Here is a 17,233-nt window from a genome sequence, read left to right as displayed (position 1 = left end):
TACTAGACACCGTTTGTTTTCCGATTGTCCTCGCCAAACCTGTAAGCTTGTGATTTTGCTGACACCATAATTGTGTTACCAATATCAGATTATCAGATGGTTGTGTCATAGTAAAGATGTTGAAAAGAATGAAATGCGTTCTTTTTTTATCTAGCTACTGTTGCAGCACTCTTATTTCTACAATCTCTCTCTCTCTCTCTCTCTCTCTCTCTCTCTTGTCACTCGGTTGATTCTAAACCGGTAATAATCCACAGTTAGTTGGCTTTGATTCCTTGGAAATTACGTAAGTAACGAAAAAGTACCGAGTTCTCGGAAAAGTCATATATATCTTGACGTTATTAGGACATGTACGTTTTTACTTTTCGTTTGATTTGTTCATGGCACTCTGGACACAAATCTGTCTCCTTTGCACAGATTTCACATAAAGTCCTATGAGAGCATGGTAGAAAAAGCATAGTTCTCTCCCGCGTCTGACATTTTTTGCATATCATTATACTTTTAAGTCTATTGTTTTCTGCAAGCAGTTGAATACTTTCTGAAACGAAATACATGTCATGTCTTAATTTCTACACTGTCAAGCTATACCAGTAAATGGTCAAGCATATAAGCAGATATAGCGAAAGGATGTTCGTTGGAAAAGCACACTAGAATGTACATAAGATCAATTAGACCTTAAATTGATTGAACCAGCAATTCGTATTCTATCATAAAAGTGTTAAATGCTAAATATATATGTATCGTTTATTAAATTATAATATAGTTTAAGTAGGTCCTTTGAATTTATGACATTAATATTTTACATTCTTTAATTCTCTGGATGTTACAGTAATATGCATGTACAATATGTTTAGAATTCTCATTCATAAATGACGGCTGATTGCCTAGGTCAAGTCAACAAATATTTCGGTCAAGTACGCAACACATTTAGCTTGCATGGAGGTCAAGAAAATATCACGTGAAACCAGGAGTGCAATTGTCCCGTAGAGATTTCATGAGAAGGTCAAATTATTGGTTTTAAGTATTTTTATAATATAATGATTTAAATTGTTCGAGAATCTTTTAGCAATTCAGATTTTGTTGATTTGGTACACATATAGAGACAATATATGCGCAGCTTATGGCATTCTACAGTTTGTTAGAGAGAGAGGAAATCGTGATTTATTTATGAACAGCAGAGTAAAACACATTTAATATAAACAGATAATAACTGTCGGATTATGTTATTTTATTCAAGGACTTGAATATTTAAGCAATTATGTTGGATAATGTGAAACTTTTAAGGACAACGGTTGCATTCTAATTTCAGGGGTTTACCTATAAGTAAAAACGTTTGTATTTTGAACTGAATCTTCAGTAGTGCTAGCCGTTAGCACATTAAAAATATTAGACCATTCATTCAGAATAAATTTCGACAGTTTGTATATCAGTGTAAAAATGAAAGTACAAATTTAGAATATTCTAGGAATTCATACATTGTAAGATGTTTGTAGTTCTTTCACTTTGTGTGATTTATAATTGTTTCATTTTAAACAAGTTAATGCTTGCTGAGTTTTACGTTGAATTGTTACTTAAGTTAAGCCCTTAAATGTAACATGAAAAATAAGCAACTTGTATCTTTTTAAAAGCGATATGCCTTAAATCTTAGTAAACAATAAGTTCTGATGAACACTCTCAATGAAAATCTAAATACATTTTCAATACTTTATTTATGACGACGAGAAACAAATGTTCTATTAATCTTTGCAATCAGTTGATGCATCTTGTTTCTCGAGTTATAAGTTTATAGGTAAATGATATTTACTCTACACAGTAAATTCCTTCTTCAGCTATCGACCATTGTTTATCGAAAATTCCATACTGTAACTTGCCCAATTTTACAGAACTATTATTAAATATGTCAATTACCATTATGTTTTGATTCTTTCACAACCTCTGCTTTTTGCAAGTCTAATCCAATGAGATCTTGCGTTATGAGGTCAATGCCGCTTTCCTCAGCATGAAATATAACTTCGAATATCTGCATCGCTGTCGGAAACGACTGACCTGCGAGAGAAGCCAAACTCATATCTTAATCAACCAGTAATTCCCGACACGCCATGTCTCCAACAGTTACATATCAAAAAATTCCCAAACGGCGTATCTGAACTTTCCCCATAAAGATTCGAAATCAGGTTTGTTGAGAACAATGTAATGATTATGAATTGCTTGCTTCTTTATGAGAAATAATATAATGAAGTTCCTTCATAAAAGATGCAAAGCATAGTCAAAACTATCAACATAAAAATAAAAACAGCAAAAACGTTCTAAAGCAGCCGAAAGTGGTTTTGTTGTATGCATTAATTACTAACTGTAACCAGCTCTTTATTTGGGAATGCCAAACTTCATGCGATTTTCGGATGCATAAAGGTTCGCAAAATGAGATTATTTGTCCAAACATTTAAATTGTAAGTCTTCTGCAGCGTCGTTAGTTGCATATGTTGCACGAGGAGGTATGCAACATTGCAAAAGTAAGTATGCCACAACCCACCTACGCACAAATTGCAGACATGATCAGAAAATCTCAAATTATTTTCTAAACAGCGGGTTGTTCACACTACCGTCACAATATACAGTTTCTTAAAACGATACAATTGAAGTTTGGTAATAGGCTTTTTGATAAAAGATGGTACATTGCCTGATAAAACTATTCACTATCTAGCACAACAATAATCTTTATGCGTTGTTAAATGTAAGTATTGTTGTTGATTTATTCATACCCTTATTTTTCAGTTTCTTAATTGCTGCCATAACAACCTCTTTTGAGTATCCGGATTCCAGAACGCTTTCAACAGCTGGTGTGTAAAGAACATCTATCACATTTCTCTGTTTCTCTGTTCCACGCTCTACCAGGAATAATAATATAAAAGTCATGGTTATGTAAATATGTATAAAGAATACAAATCATATGGCGAATAACAGTCCTTTCAAGTGCACTGGATCCAGCAAGGGAACACGTTTGTCAGCGATTGATTAAGATAAATGTAATAAACTGGCTGCGAACAGTGCAAAATTAGTATCTAGCTAGCCTAAGCGCTTTCGTCTCTTAATGAGTCTTTTTCATAGGCAAATACAAAACATAGACATAGACAAGACAAACAAATAAAACAGATATATATATATATATATATATATATATATATATATATATATATATATATATATATATATATATATATATATATATATTCCTGTCATACTATTAAGTAAATAGAGTGGAATAGTTTCTCGACCATCTACAGGCACATCAGGTTTTTTTTCTGGGTATCGTAAATATTTTATATAAAATACAATTAATTCCCAATGCCATGGCTCTTTTTTACATGTGGTATACTAGAAATTAGGTATCTAAATTTAAGTTAGAATCATAAATATTTTTCTATTCTTTTCACTGTTTGGATTTGGATCCGAATTCAGTCAATGTGTTAAAACATAGACTGAGATTATCCTCACAGGACTTATCGACCTGAAAATAATTTTGCGTAATCTGTCTTTTGACATTAACGCTCAAAATATAACATCGGGTATACGCTTTTCACAATCTCGTTTTCCTCTTTTCCAAAAGGAAAACTGATATGAGTTATAAAACCAGCAATTAGTCTACAGCAATATTTAAGGTATTACCTTTGTTGATTACTATATACACAGTGTACAGTATTCAAGGAAAAAATCAAGATGAGTTGATATTGAACCTAATAGAAAACGTAGGGAAAGTGTCTAAAAAGGAAATGTATTATACCTAGAAGTCCATATTATCTTTTGGTATCTCTAATTTGCTTTAGAAGGGTTGCTGATCACAACAGAAATTTATTGACATCTTCCAGCTAAAGCTATTTGACTTAATCACAAAAGTATGTTTGATTTGGCATAAAGAATCTAAGTTGTTTTTGCACCGAGATGTACTCAACATATTTGTGTTCTGCTCAGATAATATTGTCTGAGAACAGCTCTGTCAGTTTCCTACAAATATCATCATGCATTTACCAGAAAGATTTCCTATTTCTTGTCTCTTTGGACACAATCCTTTAATCAGCTAAATTTAAGTGTAATCAGTATTTGCTCTTAATCATTCTCTGTAACTAATTAGTATTATTTACATTTGGTTTTCTATATACACCAGAGTTAAACAAACTATTTCTTTAATATTACCCATATGTAAAGTCGATGCATTTGCAATCTTGTGTATCATATGGTTTCTTTCTTCAGCTCCTCCTGCAGCACCAGAATTCTCTATTGGACTCGATGAAACTTTTACTTCCTAGAAAAGCAAACACTTCTAATGTACTCTTGATATGGTGAGGTAATTCTAATGATTTTTTTCAAACGTGTTACAGATGGGTGAGTGTTCTTTTGATCCGAATTAATAATGTTCTTAGAACTACTTTCTAGATGTAGTTTTTTTTTTTTCATTAGACACCAAGGATTTTCTTACCATGTTTGCCAAGCAATTCCCGTTAAAGACATACATCCTCAAGTAATAGGTTGCGAATAAACAGAAAAAGTACATGTCGGGAGACATCGCTTACAATTATGAATAACTTATTTGGAGTATTCTTTAGTTTTCACTGCAAAAGCTCACATTGCATTTCTGATTGCCACTTTCCATAGGTATATTGCACGAGAAAGGGAGGTCTGGGGACTGTTGAGTAATTCTGCTAAAACATAAACTGGCAAACAGCTAGAGATGAACAAAGGTATATACAATCTGCATTCCACAAGACGACTGTCACATATTGTGCTAGTTGCAAAATAGCTCAGGTTTGAAGCATGTAGATGCATGAACTTACATACAAATTAACAAGCAAATCAAGAAGCAGAAGTGTGAATTATGGATTTGTTTTCTGAAAACATTCCTTCTGTAGGTAAATACGATTACGCATTTGCTAAGAGTACTGAAATAAGATAAACAAACACGGATGAACAAAATAGTGTGGAAGTTATTTGAAATTTATGCTCACCTCTAAATTCTGGTCATAAGTTCGCTGGACATGAGCCATGAACTGTTTACCCTTTACGGTCATCAGATGGTTGCATTCAGGTAAATATTTAGCATGCTCCATGTATGGATCGTCTCCATATTCCCATTCCTTTAGGCCGAGGTCACAGCAGTAGCAACGGACAATGTCATTCACACCTTTAGTTGAGACAATGTCACGTTTAAAATACCTTTCACAATTAATCATCATTTCAAGCGTCAACTTCAAGTTTTATTTTAAACTCCTAGAGTATGCTAGCTGAAACTAAATATAATTCCACTGTTGTTTTGTTTTAAAGACTACATGTTTTACTCACTTCTTAGCTAATTTTAATATGGTAACCGCTCATGGATGAAATTAAATAACAGTCGAAAATTTTCTCTAGGCGGATAGTAAATTGAAGACGGCCTTATGAACTATGAATGTTTGCAACATTTTTAGTCAGCACGATAAATAATATGACAGCATAATACATATGTGCCTTTTGCAGACAATGTTACATTCACATCATGTCTGACAGTTGCTCCGTAATGCCTTCAGAAGCTTTAACTTGTTTAGTTTTAAACCGATGAAAACCGCAGTCACCTCATAATACCTTTTGAATGATTACTAGATGTCTTTACGAGAATTAAACTAGAATGTTCGTCCTACATGCACATGCATATTCTCTTACTGAGTTATGCTTAATTGAAACGAAATGTTCAATGAGGATGCAATATTTTTTGAAAAATACGTAGGCACACCATTTGAATCCACCACATTTTATACCAGCGAAGTTGTCAGAATCCTTACAATCCACAATGTATCATCCTCACTAATATTGTTTAACTATATATATATATATATATATATATATATATATATATATATATATATATATATATATATATATATATATATATATATATATATATATATATATATATATAGATAGATAGATAGATAGATAGATAGATAGATAGATAAAGGAAAGAGAGAGTTAAAGGGAGACAGTGAGTGTAGAGAGGCATGGAAGACAGAGAGAGAAACCTGTGTAATAAAATCCTGCATTGGCTAAATCCTGGATATTCACGTCATTATAGTTCGGAAATGTAGAAAATGTGGAGACTCTGACACCAAGTGACTGGTATGATGGGCTTCTTGGAGTTCGGCTGCTTTGTGTTAAAACCTCTGATGACGATCGTAATCTTTGTGTTTCTGCTTTTGAATCAAAATAACATGAGACATATATAATGCTTTCAATAAATAAAGTTGAAAATGAATAAATGGTTAAGGAATACTATAAGTCGAAAATATCGTATTGATCTAGCACATTGCATCTCTACATCATCTCGGGAACAACCATCATTTCATCAAATTTAAATACAGTTTAAGTGTTTTCAACGAAATATCCTATCAGTTTTAAACTTTGTTGACATTCTATAATGATAACATAAAGAATATAATTTCGGTTCTCAGATGGAGCTACTGGATGTCTATATGATATATAAGATGAACCCATAAATAAAGATATGGCATTACCTATGGTATAGGCTCCTGTAGTAACACCATCGTTTCTCTGACCCTGTAACAGTAGAAGCCAAACAGTGATTAAAAGTGACAGAAATAACAAATAAAATGTGTGCCAATGACTGATTTCAGAATAAAATTTTAACTGACACTGTAATATGTTTTGCAATGATTTACATACTTAGTTTAATATTACGAAAGACCTATATTCTTTGGTTTTTAACCTATTCTATCCCATTTAGTAGGGATAACCAATTGTCATCCACTTTAAACCTATTTGCAAAATAAAATGTGACTATTCACCATATGTATTATTGAATAATCCTAGGCCACTCACTTCCTATCCTCCAAATTTATATAGAAAACCATAGGACACTGGCCTGAAAAAGTTTATGAAATAAATCTTGGCCACCTAGGCCCCGATGGGCTAAAGTTTACTCCAAACTCCTTGTCTTCAAACTCTTTAATGAAGTTCTTTTGCCACCTATTATCAAAACGTTAACTAGAAAGCGCAGCAACATGTCTTCAACATTTTATTAAAACCATGGCTACTTTTTCAAACTATTTATGAAAACCCACTGAACCTCCAATGAACAAACACTGGAAATGTGATCTTCAAAACTGTATGAGAAACCGTTTTAAAATTTATCAAAGATCAGAAATATTATCTCCAAATCCTTTAACTGAAAAATTATCATCTAACCATCTTCTAAGTAATATGTTTTTGAATCCTTTATCACATATAGATAATGGGAAAGCAAGTTTCAAATTATCATCTATAGTAATAAATTATTAAATTTGCACTTATGTAAGCCTTTATTGTTTATATTTGCCTATTTGGCTCTATATATTCGAATGACATAATAATCTTAGGTCTAAAGTATGAACATCGCCTTCTATTTAATGAAACTTGGAGTTAACAAAAGATGATGGATAATGCCTAGATTCGTATACATTAGTCAGAGTTTTCAAATTAAATTAAACCAAATTATTTTTGTGATGGCTTCTTTGTTAACAATACCTTTTTTGATAGAACAATAGAATATGTTTTCTCATTGTATATAAAGAAAACAAAGTAACATAACTCCTTTCAGCATTAACCTGAATATCTAAGTGTAATATAGTTAACGGCGTCTGTACGCTTTTACCTTAAGATGTTAGTAAACACATTATTTCACTCAGTGTTAAGAGATGTTTATACACCTAATTCCATTTTTTATCAGTTTGTTATCTTTGGTTCTATATCGTTATTAATTTCATCTTTCTTTTCGTATCTTTTTGTTTTCGCTTTTTTATACAAACGTTGTTACTTTCTTTTGTCATTTTCTTTATTTTTATTTGTGATCTTTTTATCTGCGTCAGCGTTAATTTTGTTCTAATTTCATATATTTTTATTATTTTTTCTATATAATTATCCAATACTTGCTTCTCCAATACCAATACCTTTATTTAGTTATTTATCTTACAGTTAGAGCTTTATCTAACAATAAAAAAATAGCAAAAATCTGGTGTCAAACATAAAGCTATCGATGAAATGTCTAGGTTGTTATTGTTGTTGTGGGGTTTAACGCCATTTTTCAGCACACGATAGGCTATACATAGCGGCTAGTATTAATGGCAGAGGAAGAACCCGGGAAATCCCGGAAAGAACAACCGACCCACGAGAAGCAAATGGCAAGCTTTCTCACATACCCACATTGGCCGAATCCGAGATTCGAACCCACGCACACAGAGGTGAGATGGCAGTAATCCGTAACGGAGAGTGCTTTAGACCACTCGGCCACTCGGGGCCCCAAATTTTTAGGTAACCTCTAGAATGAATAGCGATAACAAGACAAATATAAGAGTTTATGAGAAAAGTGTTTTTAATGTAATTTACGAAAATGAGCCAACTGAGGAACAAGTATTAACGACTTTAATACATTTTTACTTCGAAAAACTATGAGGAACAAATTTCTAGATTGTTTATTTTCAAGACGAATTAGGATTAAGTGATAAAGCATATGCAGTGGAAGTAGCTTTTCCAAAACTTTACTTAATGAGCATTTACCTTTAATTGCTTGACAAATTGATATCAGAAGAAAATATTTCTGATCTATACTAAATTCAAATATCTTTTGCGAAAGAAAAGGAAATCATATGAGCACAAATAGTTCGCAGTGAAAAATATATAGAAAAATCTAGATAAATTATTTACCAGGGACATAAATCTCAAATTTTAAAGCTACAGTTAGGTAAATGGTTACAGTTTATACGAATTGCCACTGTTTTTACAGCTATTGGTATGATAGCAGCAACTCTTACACTAAACACAGCAAACAGTAGGAAGTGGCAGTGACAGTACCCTCAACGTTGATTCATTCATTGATAAAATAAAAAACGTTCAAAATATTACCGACAATTTGTTGAACGTAGACATGAAATAAAGTGGTAGCAATATTGCCTGGTATAATTGTTAGTGTAATGAGAATTACTTTTGACATAACAAGAAAAGTTTACTTGTTCAGTTGAGATTAATAAGTTCTTGGGATTAATTAGCTTCTTCTTTGGAATTGTGCTAACATATTTATTTGCAGTAACAAAGAGTATTAAATATTAACTAATCTATTAGCTAGATAGTAAATCTATTTCAAAAAATAAATTATATCAGCTCTTTCAACCACAGACATTCTAACAAATGTTTGGTTTTTGTTTTATGGTTGATATTTTGTATTATGAGGTGCATTAGTTGCATGTAATATACATTTATCATTCTCATTTAATCATCATGACGTCATGGCTGCATAATAATTACAAGTACCAGTTCTGTTACTTTATAATCTGACACGACACAAACTGTTCATCAGTCGGTGGAATAATATTTTCACCACCTTAACATTTATACATCATTTATTCCAAGTGATGCAGGTTTATATGTTCTTTCCAAAATATTAAGACAGCATGTGGTCAACCTTTTTACAATAATATTTTTAAATCACCAAGTTTCTAATAACATTCTGAATGTCAATGGCATAGATGGTCCAGATTTTTTCATTAAAATCTTGAGGAAAGAATGGGATGGTCTAACGTTTTCAAAATGAAAATATTGTGTATGGTCATATGTTAGTTTTATAATGGATGAAAACTGATTAACCGGTTTAAACTTAACATTATAGGCTAAATGGTACAAAACATCCTTCCTGCTTTAAACCGTTTAACTCCAGATATAGAGAACTTCATTTCCCCTGGCTTAATATTCAGTGATACAATACTAACTACAATTGCCCACACTCACAAAAAGAATTTCGCAACCAGGAATGATAAGGAATCTTACTAGATACGCTGCCTACAAACGGTGAAACCAAGCCGCTTAAACCAAAACTACACCAAACGTGCATCCACACGAATATAAAATCATAATTTTAGAGCCCCCATTTTGTCATTGATACTGAATTTATTTATTTTGTTATTCACTCACTGATTGACAATGAATAAGGCGTTTTGTTGCCTTTTTCGGAGTCCTGAAATTTTTGCACTTTTTGTTGGTATTATTAATGTTGTGGCTATTGCAAAAATTATGCATTTCCGGTATATAATCTACGGCTACATAACATTGCATTAAGAAAAAAGATGGAGCTGTTGCTCCTCCATTTTTAGATAATTACCAAATAAGCATCCGTTGTAACATTGGACTTCAAAACTAATTAAGCTTGAATTTTACAATTTTCAGATATTACCTCCATTAAATCCATATAATTTTTGTAACTTCAACGTCTTTTTGTGTCTTTTGCTTATTTTATTTGCTCCTGTTTGGTAATATCCTTCGGCAAAGACTTAATGAAAGTCAAAATCGCTTTAACTAGTTCACACAATAATAATCATAATAATAATAATTTTGCGCTGTTCACAGCCAGTCAGTGGTATTTATAATCAATCCCAGATACACTAGATCCCATACTGAATCCAGTGCACTTGAAAACGGTCATTAGCTATATGAATGAATGAATATATATATATATATATATATATATATATATATATATATATATATATATATATATATATATATATATATATAATTCAGTGGTTCTTAACCTGGACAAAAATGATCTTTAGTAACAGATGCATGCTATTAACCAAACATGGACATGAAATAGATCTGAAATATGTATTGGACGTTTCAAACGTGTTTGCAACATGATGAACTCATATTCAGGCATAAAACAGAAATGTTCATAATCTGGACCAGATAAGTCCAACTATAAGAACGCTGATCATGTTGTTTGTGGACCGCAATGAGACACGAGGTCAGTTGTATAATTATAGTATAATTACTATATTATATATCATGTATGGCCCACGAGCTTTAAATTTCTAATCCAAGTGGCCCACGATGTTGAAGATGTTGGACCACACGGATCTAGCAACTCTTACAAGATTGCTCGAAAGTGAACGTGGCGAATTGGTGTCACGTAGTTGGCGGAGAAAACAAGACAGTCCGGAATAGACAAAACATGATGGGTGACGCATGACAAGAGTACAGCATTGAAGATTTGATAATTTCCTACACAAAAAACATACCAAATATTGTTGAATTGTCTTGGCACCCAATGATTTCACCAGGTACCCACAGTCTTGAGAGTAGCGAATATGTTCCAATAGGGCATCGTCATCTGGGTTCCAGTGCATCAGGGCTACTCCACAAAAGTGGCATATGACTGTGTCTCCTACACCTGAAAACAGATTAATTTCATTTCTTTACTGAGTTAGGAGGCTCTCTTTGAAAGAAACGTGTGACGTTTATTCACAGCTATTTAATGATATCCATAAAACCACTTGTGCATTTTGTTCTGAATCGGCGGAAAGAAACAGCTTGATATAGGAGAGGAAACGTTGAGACTTTCAAATAGATTGATATTGATACACCACGCTGCACGATTTCTTTTCTGCAACTCAGAAGAGCAGCACGAATTTGGTTTTGTATTTTGTAAGTACAACCTTTTCAAGATTTCCGATAATCTTTGTGATTAAAATGTAAATGAAATTGAAATTATCATTTATAATTGTTCCCTTTATTTTATCACATAATGTAGATGTGCGGACGTCATTGAAAAAATCACAATACTTCTAGTCTGGTTTCAGATATGGGAATATTCATTATTAAATAATTTACTCAACTGCTTTCTATTCCATTTTGTACATATTTCTGACGAAAACGATTTTAAACAATCCTACATGTGTGCGCCAGATTGATTGGATAAACTACAATTATAAAATATGACATTAATATCATCGCGTCGATGAAAGAACATTAGAATGTATCGGTTCAATGCTCAGAGAACACTACCTTGATAGAAGAATCCGTTTTCTGCAAGGGATGTTGGGGCAGGATAATGTCGCCAATTCCGAAATGTTGAGAGCCGTGTAGGATACTCGCAGAATAACGGGTGCCTGATCGAATATTGGAGGTGGTAATTGCTTGCACTTCGCTCACTGCCGCCAAAATCATTCTGGTGGCTGTTTACTCTCTCACTAATAAGAGGGATGTTATATCTAACATCGATTAAGGAGTACACATTTTCGCTATATACTTTGTCACACTCTACATGCTGATGCATGCATGTATTGCATTCGAGAGTCTTCCCTTTGCATTTGAGACACAATGGACGTATCTGAAGTTTGGCACGTTCTTTACTATCGTCTGAATTGTCGATTGCAATGTTTCGTCTGCCCTCAACTTTGATACCAGTTCTTCTTGTTTCATTAAATGTGTCCGTGGCATAGTCGTATTTTAGGTAGATAACGTGTCGACAAATGCCGCCAAGTCTTGATTTCAATTTTACATCCAGTGTTGCACATACGTATGGATCAACAATATATATTGATCCATCATTTTTCTTTATTAAAATATTTCTTCTGTTTGTGTTGATGTTGTCTTCATGGAAAGGCTTTACATTGTTTTTCAACGTTGCTGCAATCCGAATGTCATCCGAACTGATGTCTATACACGAGTAGACCTTCGATGTCTTGATACGGCTGCCTGCACATGCAATGTTATTCCCCTTGAACTGCGCTAAAGTTCTTGCTAAGGCTTGCAGTCGCTTCCTAGTACAAGACGCGGCATGAGACATATCCATACTATCGACTACAAAAAGTATATTTAATAGGTGATAAAATGCAAACCGATATTTCCGTGACTCTTTCTAAAACAAAGAATGAAAACAATAGAGTTATGTGAAGTTCCCAAGCATAGTTAAATAAAATGGAACTCAATTTTGACAAAACTTGAAACGATGTAGTAATAATAACATGCTCTCTTTTGGATGTTATGCGAATTGTATATATCGTTAATAAAAACTAGTGGTTTAAACAACAGGATGTCAAACTGATTATATATATATGTTCCTTTTTCAGTAGTTTCTAGCGCGTGAACACCATGACCGAGTCTACCGGAGAGAGTCAACTAGACTGAGATAACAAAAGTAAGGTTAGCAAATTAGATAGATTATTCGGTCGCAAGGGTGGTTATTATGCCTATATGGCCAGGTCAGATAAAATGTGTTCCCTGTTGTACCAACAATTATATTGCTCTCTCAGCTCTATATACACTCTTTTTCGAGATGATTAGCAAACAGTATTGTCTTAGTATTTGCTTTTCCTTCAGTCTGATAAATCTGTCCAGCCTGAGATACATGATATGATCTCCTGATTGGGTCATTATTTTGGTGTGAACGTCTATTGTTTATGATAAAGGTTTCAGCTTGAGTTACGGCACCTGCACAAATCCTGCAGTTAGAACAAACAGATGTAAATCTAAACTTAAAAAGAAATTAAACCGTTCATTGTAAATTCTAAATCTCTTTGTGTTTACTCGTTACACATATTACGAAGACTTTGTTTGTCTGGTTCTATTTATTGGTTGCCAGCATATCAATAAAGGCTCATTTTTTAACAGTTGTTGACTAAGTTGCTGCATACAAATGATTCCTTGCCCAAACATATATGTGTATCATTTTCCTCGCAATTACTATCAAAGTGTGTATATATGCAGATCTGGAAACTATATCCTGATTCTCGCAATCATAACGGTGTGTAAAGTTTCTTGATGTGTAATATACATTTGATTAAAGACAGCATCCTTTCTTTGCAACAGCTGACTCACGCTTCAACCAATGATGATAAGAAGTATCGTCACGATCGAGCCAGATTATCGCTTGTGTTTACGACACATCTGAGCGGAAGCATCATATATCCCCACCCCCACCCCTCAATTCAACAGGAAACATAAATGAATTACTGTTTCTTCCGCTGCCAGTATTTGCAGGACAATATAGCATCGTCCGTGTCTTATCATTATCGGAATCTCTATGAACATGGATAATTTAATATTTTAGAATTTTTAATATGGATCATCCTATATGACTAATTAGTGCCTCGTGTCTTAAGCGACAAATGCATTCGAGGTATATCCTGTGAGAATTCAAAGAGCATATTTGCAACAGACACTTTGTGATTGATATTGATTAATCAATGCATTGTCCAGAGACAGACCACAAGCATTTGATATATCAACGCATATATATGTTATAATTTTATAAATACTATTGACTGTATTCTTTTGAGGTCATATTCTGACAGTTTGGTTTTGACACGCTGCGTTTTCTTGTTTGTGTTTGCACAGCTTCAGGACAAACAATTCTTCCATTTCATTCCACTCAAATGACACTTTTCTTCGTAGTGGACCGAAAATTGTCTGTAGTTTCATATGCTAATGAACACTATCTAAAATTGACAAGGACCGAAAATTGTCTGTAGTTTCATATGCCAATGAACACTATCTAAAATTGACAAGGTGAATAGACTTAACAACATTGTCACACGTTGACACATAAAAGAATCGGATTTCCTTTGTTCTTGCAGGTAAAACATACCATATAATCCAGGTACATGAACGCAACTCTGTTAAAAACCTATACACCTTCGAGATCTCCCGCAGATACTATTGTTATATCTCGCGATAAATTCCATACAACACGGCTGTAGCAAGGTAATATATCGTAACATTGAACTGAACTAGCTTATGGATGCCAATCGTTTCATTTACATTCAGAAGGTTAATCGTTAAGCTTTTGACTCAAACGGGACATTTGCTGTGGTGAAGCAGCAGTGTTAAAAATCAGAACTGATCTCTCAACAACTCATTATATCCTTGATCAACGTAGAGTAGGGAGTAGGGAGGGGATGGCCGAACCATATTTCTGGTCAAAAGTGGTCAGTTTTCCGTGCAGTCTTGTAACATCCACATTTTTACTGTTGTTTGTTCTAGAACTGTCAAACACAAATCACCGACGCATTGTTAGATGCTGCCACACAATACCTGTAACTTTGGCGATATTACGATGAGACGGTCTGTATATATCTTTTTCAGTCAATAGTATTTATAAAATATTGATGGATCAAAGAAAAAATCACCTTTTAGAAAACTATAACATGGACAATAATGTTGATACTTATAATTGATTACTCGAATGTGTAACTCCTTACTTCGTGTATTAGTTCAATGCACGTGAAATAAATATAATCAATAGGTTAATCATTTTTTTTATAAATCTTTTTGTACTTTCATTACTAGTTTACTCTTCCAGGTCCATCGTTTCTTTTTTAATGCAAGTATAAAACAAAAATAAATAAATTGGTGCACATACAAGATCTGAGTTGTGATAAGAGCATTTCACTATTGTACAGAATATAAATTGGCCCGTTTAATTTATTGGTTTATTGTGAATTCGTATCAAATATACTATACCTCATCTGGTTTTACCTAGCGGATCAGATTATCTTTGGAACTAGTAGTCATACATCGATCAAATAAAGACTATTCAATTGTATATTATTCGAGGAAGTTTATCATTGAATACCTTTGTATGGTTCATCTTCATGCCTAGCCAATTATGTTTGCATTACTATTTCTTTCTAAGTTAGGGAAGACAAACATGGTTAACTGCGTCGGCTCGCTTTGGGCCAGTTTTGTTTAATATTTTTAATAATATTTCCTATAGTATAACAGAAAGTGGACTTTAGAATTGTGCCGATGACAATACCTTATCCTATGCTGATAACAAATCTGGCAAAATCTCTTGAAAATAAGTAACATATCTTTTTCACTGATTCAATATTACAAACTGAAGCAAACCTAGAGAAGTTTCAAGTCTAGGCTGTCGACCCCAATACATGTAAGCAAACTCTCTCTTCTGACCTACAAGGAATTAACATAATATGTGGACTGGAAATTAAACCCCTGCATCTTGCAGATGATTTTCAACTCTGCAGATTCAGTATTCTAAAAAGACAGGTACATAAATAGGAAATCTCTATTATTCATTCATTATGTCAAATTTTAACTATCTGCTTAGTATGACATTTTTTTAAGGAAACTGGTACTTAAAAAAACTGAGAAAATCCACGAGAGAATCATTAGGTTCATCTATGATGACTATACAGTTTCATACGAAGATCTTCTAGCACAGATCAAATATAGCAACTCCACAACATTGAAGACTGAGGTCAATGGCATTAGAGACATTTTAAAAAAATCAAAAGAGAAAATTTCATATTTATTTACATGATCTTATGCATACGATACACAATACTAGCTCCTTTAGAGATGAAGAAACCTTCCCAGGGCGAGAACATCAAGTTATGGCATTTAAATATGTTGGTAAAATCTTGTACTACTAACTACATAAAATTTTACAGAAGCTTTGTAACGGGTACAGTTTTAATGAATACACCTACATGTATGATGTAGTCACACAATTGAAATGTTATATGTACATTGTGTATTTTGGATCGTTTGCAATTTAATTTCCTTCATGTCTTCTGCACAACTAATTTAATAATGTGTGTATAAATGCCCAGTAGAACATGTTGTTTGTAAAATCCGGCTATACATTTAACTGGGCTTACATTGGTATTATATTTCAGATATTACATTTCCTATTACACCTATATTTTCCCGCCCAGTTGTTCGTCATTACTTGGTAAGCAGTGAAATCTTTTATTCGTTTGAAGTGTACATATATTTGTGGGATTGCTAACTTATTGATTAATGTCAGAGTAAATAGAGTTGAAACCAAGTATACACAAACTATATAAACATCTTGAACGCTTACATGAGATATGGTTTGTTACCTTCGAGAACCATGCAGAAGTATAATGTGGCAAATCTCCAAAAGAAGATTTCCGTCGATAAAACAAGACCCGTGTTAGTCCCAAGTCTTCCTCGGTGAAACTCTAAACAAAATATCTGCACAGAACAAGGTGTGGTCCAATGTAAATACTGATAACAATAATAATAAAACGAACCTTACCTGCTCTGTCGTACCATCATTGTAACAGCTCAACTTTCAAAGTCAACGTTCAAAGTCAACTTTCAAAGTCAACGTTCAAAATCATATCTTGCATAGATACGCTGCGTTTACGCTCTATTTACGCCCTTGGCCTATTTATTCCAACTTCTTGACTACCTGTTGCAAATTTAAAATGTATTAGTTAAGTATATTACTTCCTGCGTTAGCTGAGGTTTTGGTTATGCACTCCGATACAAAGCCTCAAACAACAATTCATGTAGTTTGATTTTATTTATAGTCATTCATTATCATCAATAAAAAAACTGTATCCTTCTTAGTAGATGAATTCCCGAAAGTTGCATGAAGGGGTTGGTAGATCGAGTT

General features: G+C 33.3%; 1 protein-coding gene across 1 annotated transcript; it reads right to left on the bottom strand.

The window, feature by feature from the left end:
- Positions 1-214: 214 nt before the first annotated feature.
- On the bottom strand, positions 215-16,999 carry LOC149773702 (putative inhibitor of apoptosis). The gene is made up of 10 exons (XM_089946128.1): positions 16,871-16,999; positions 11,848-12,645; positions 11,082-11,233; positions 6,534-6,576; positions 6,042-6,212; positions 4,995-5,170; positions 4,186-4,294; positions 2,757-2,882; positions 1,906-2,043; positions 215-535 (listed from the first exon to the last, which is right to left on the bottom strand). The coding sequence occupies exons 2-10, from the start codon at positions 12,635-12,637 to the stop codon at positions 339-341; spliced, it is 1,902 nt and encodes a 633-aa protein (XP_089802254.1). The 5' UTR covers positions 12,638-12,645; positions 16,871-16,999; the 3' UTR covers positions 215-338.
- Positions 17,000-17,233: the final 234 nt, after the last annotated feature.

Source organism: Sinohyriopsis cumingii, unplaced genomic scaffold (genome assembly GCF_028554795.1).
Source record: "Sinohyriopsis cumingii isolate HCF-2022 unplaced genomic scaffold, ASM2855479v2 utg000622l, whole genome shotgun sequence".
In the NCBI taxonomy this organism is placed as follows: domain Eukaryota; kingdom Metazoa; phylum Mollusca; class Bivalvia; order Unionida; family Unionidae; genus Sinohyriopsis; species Sinohyriopsis cumingii.
The sequence above is the reverse complement of the archived record's forward strand: the minus strand, read 5'-3'. Positions and strand labels throughout refer to the sequence as shown.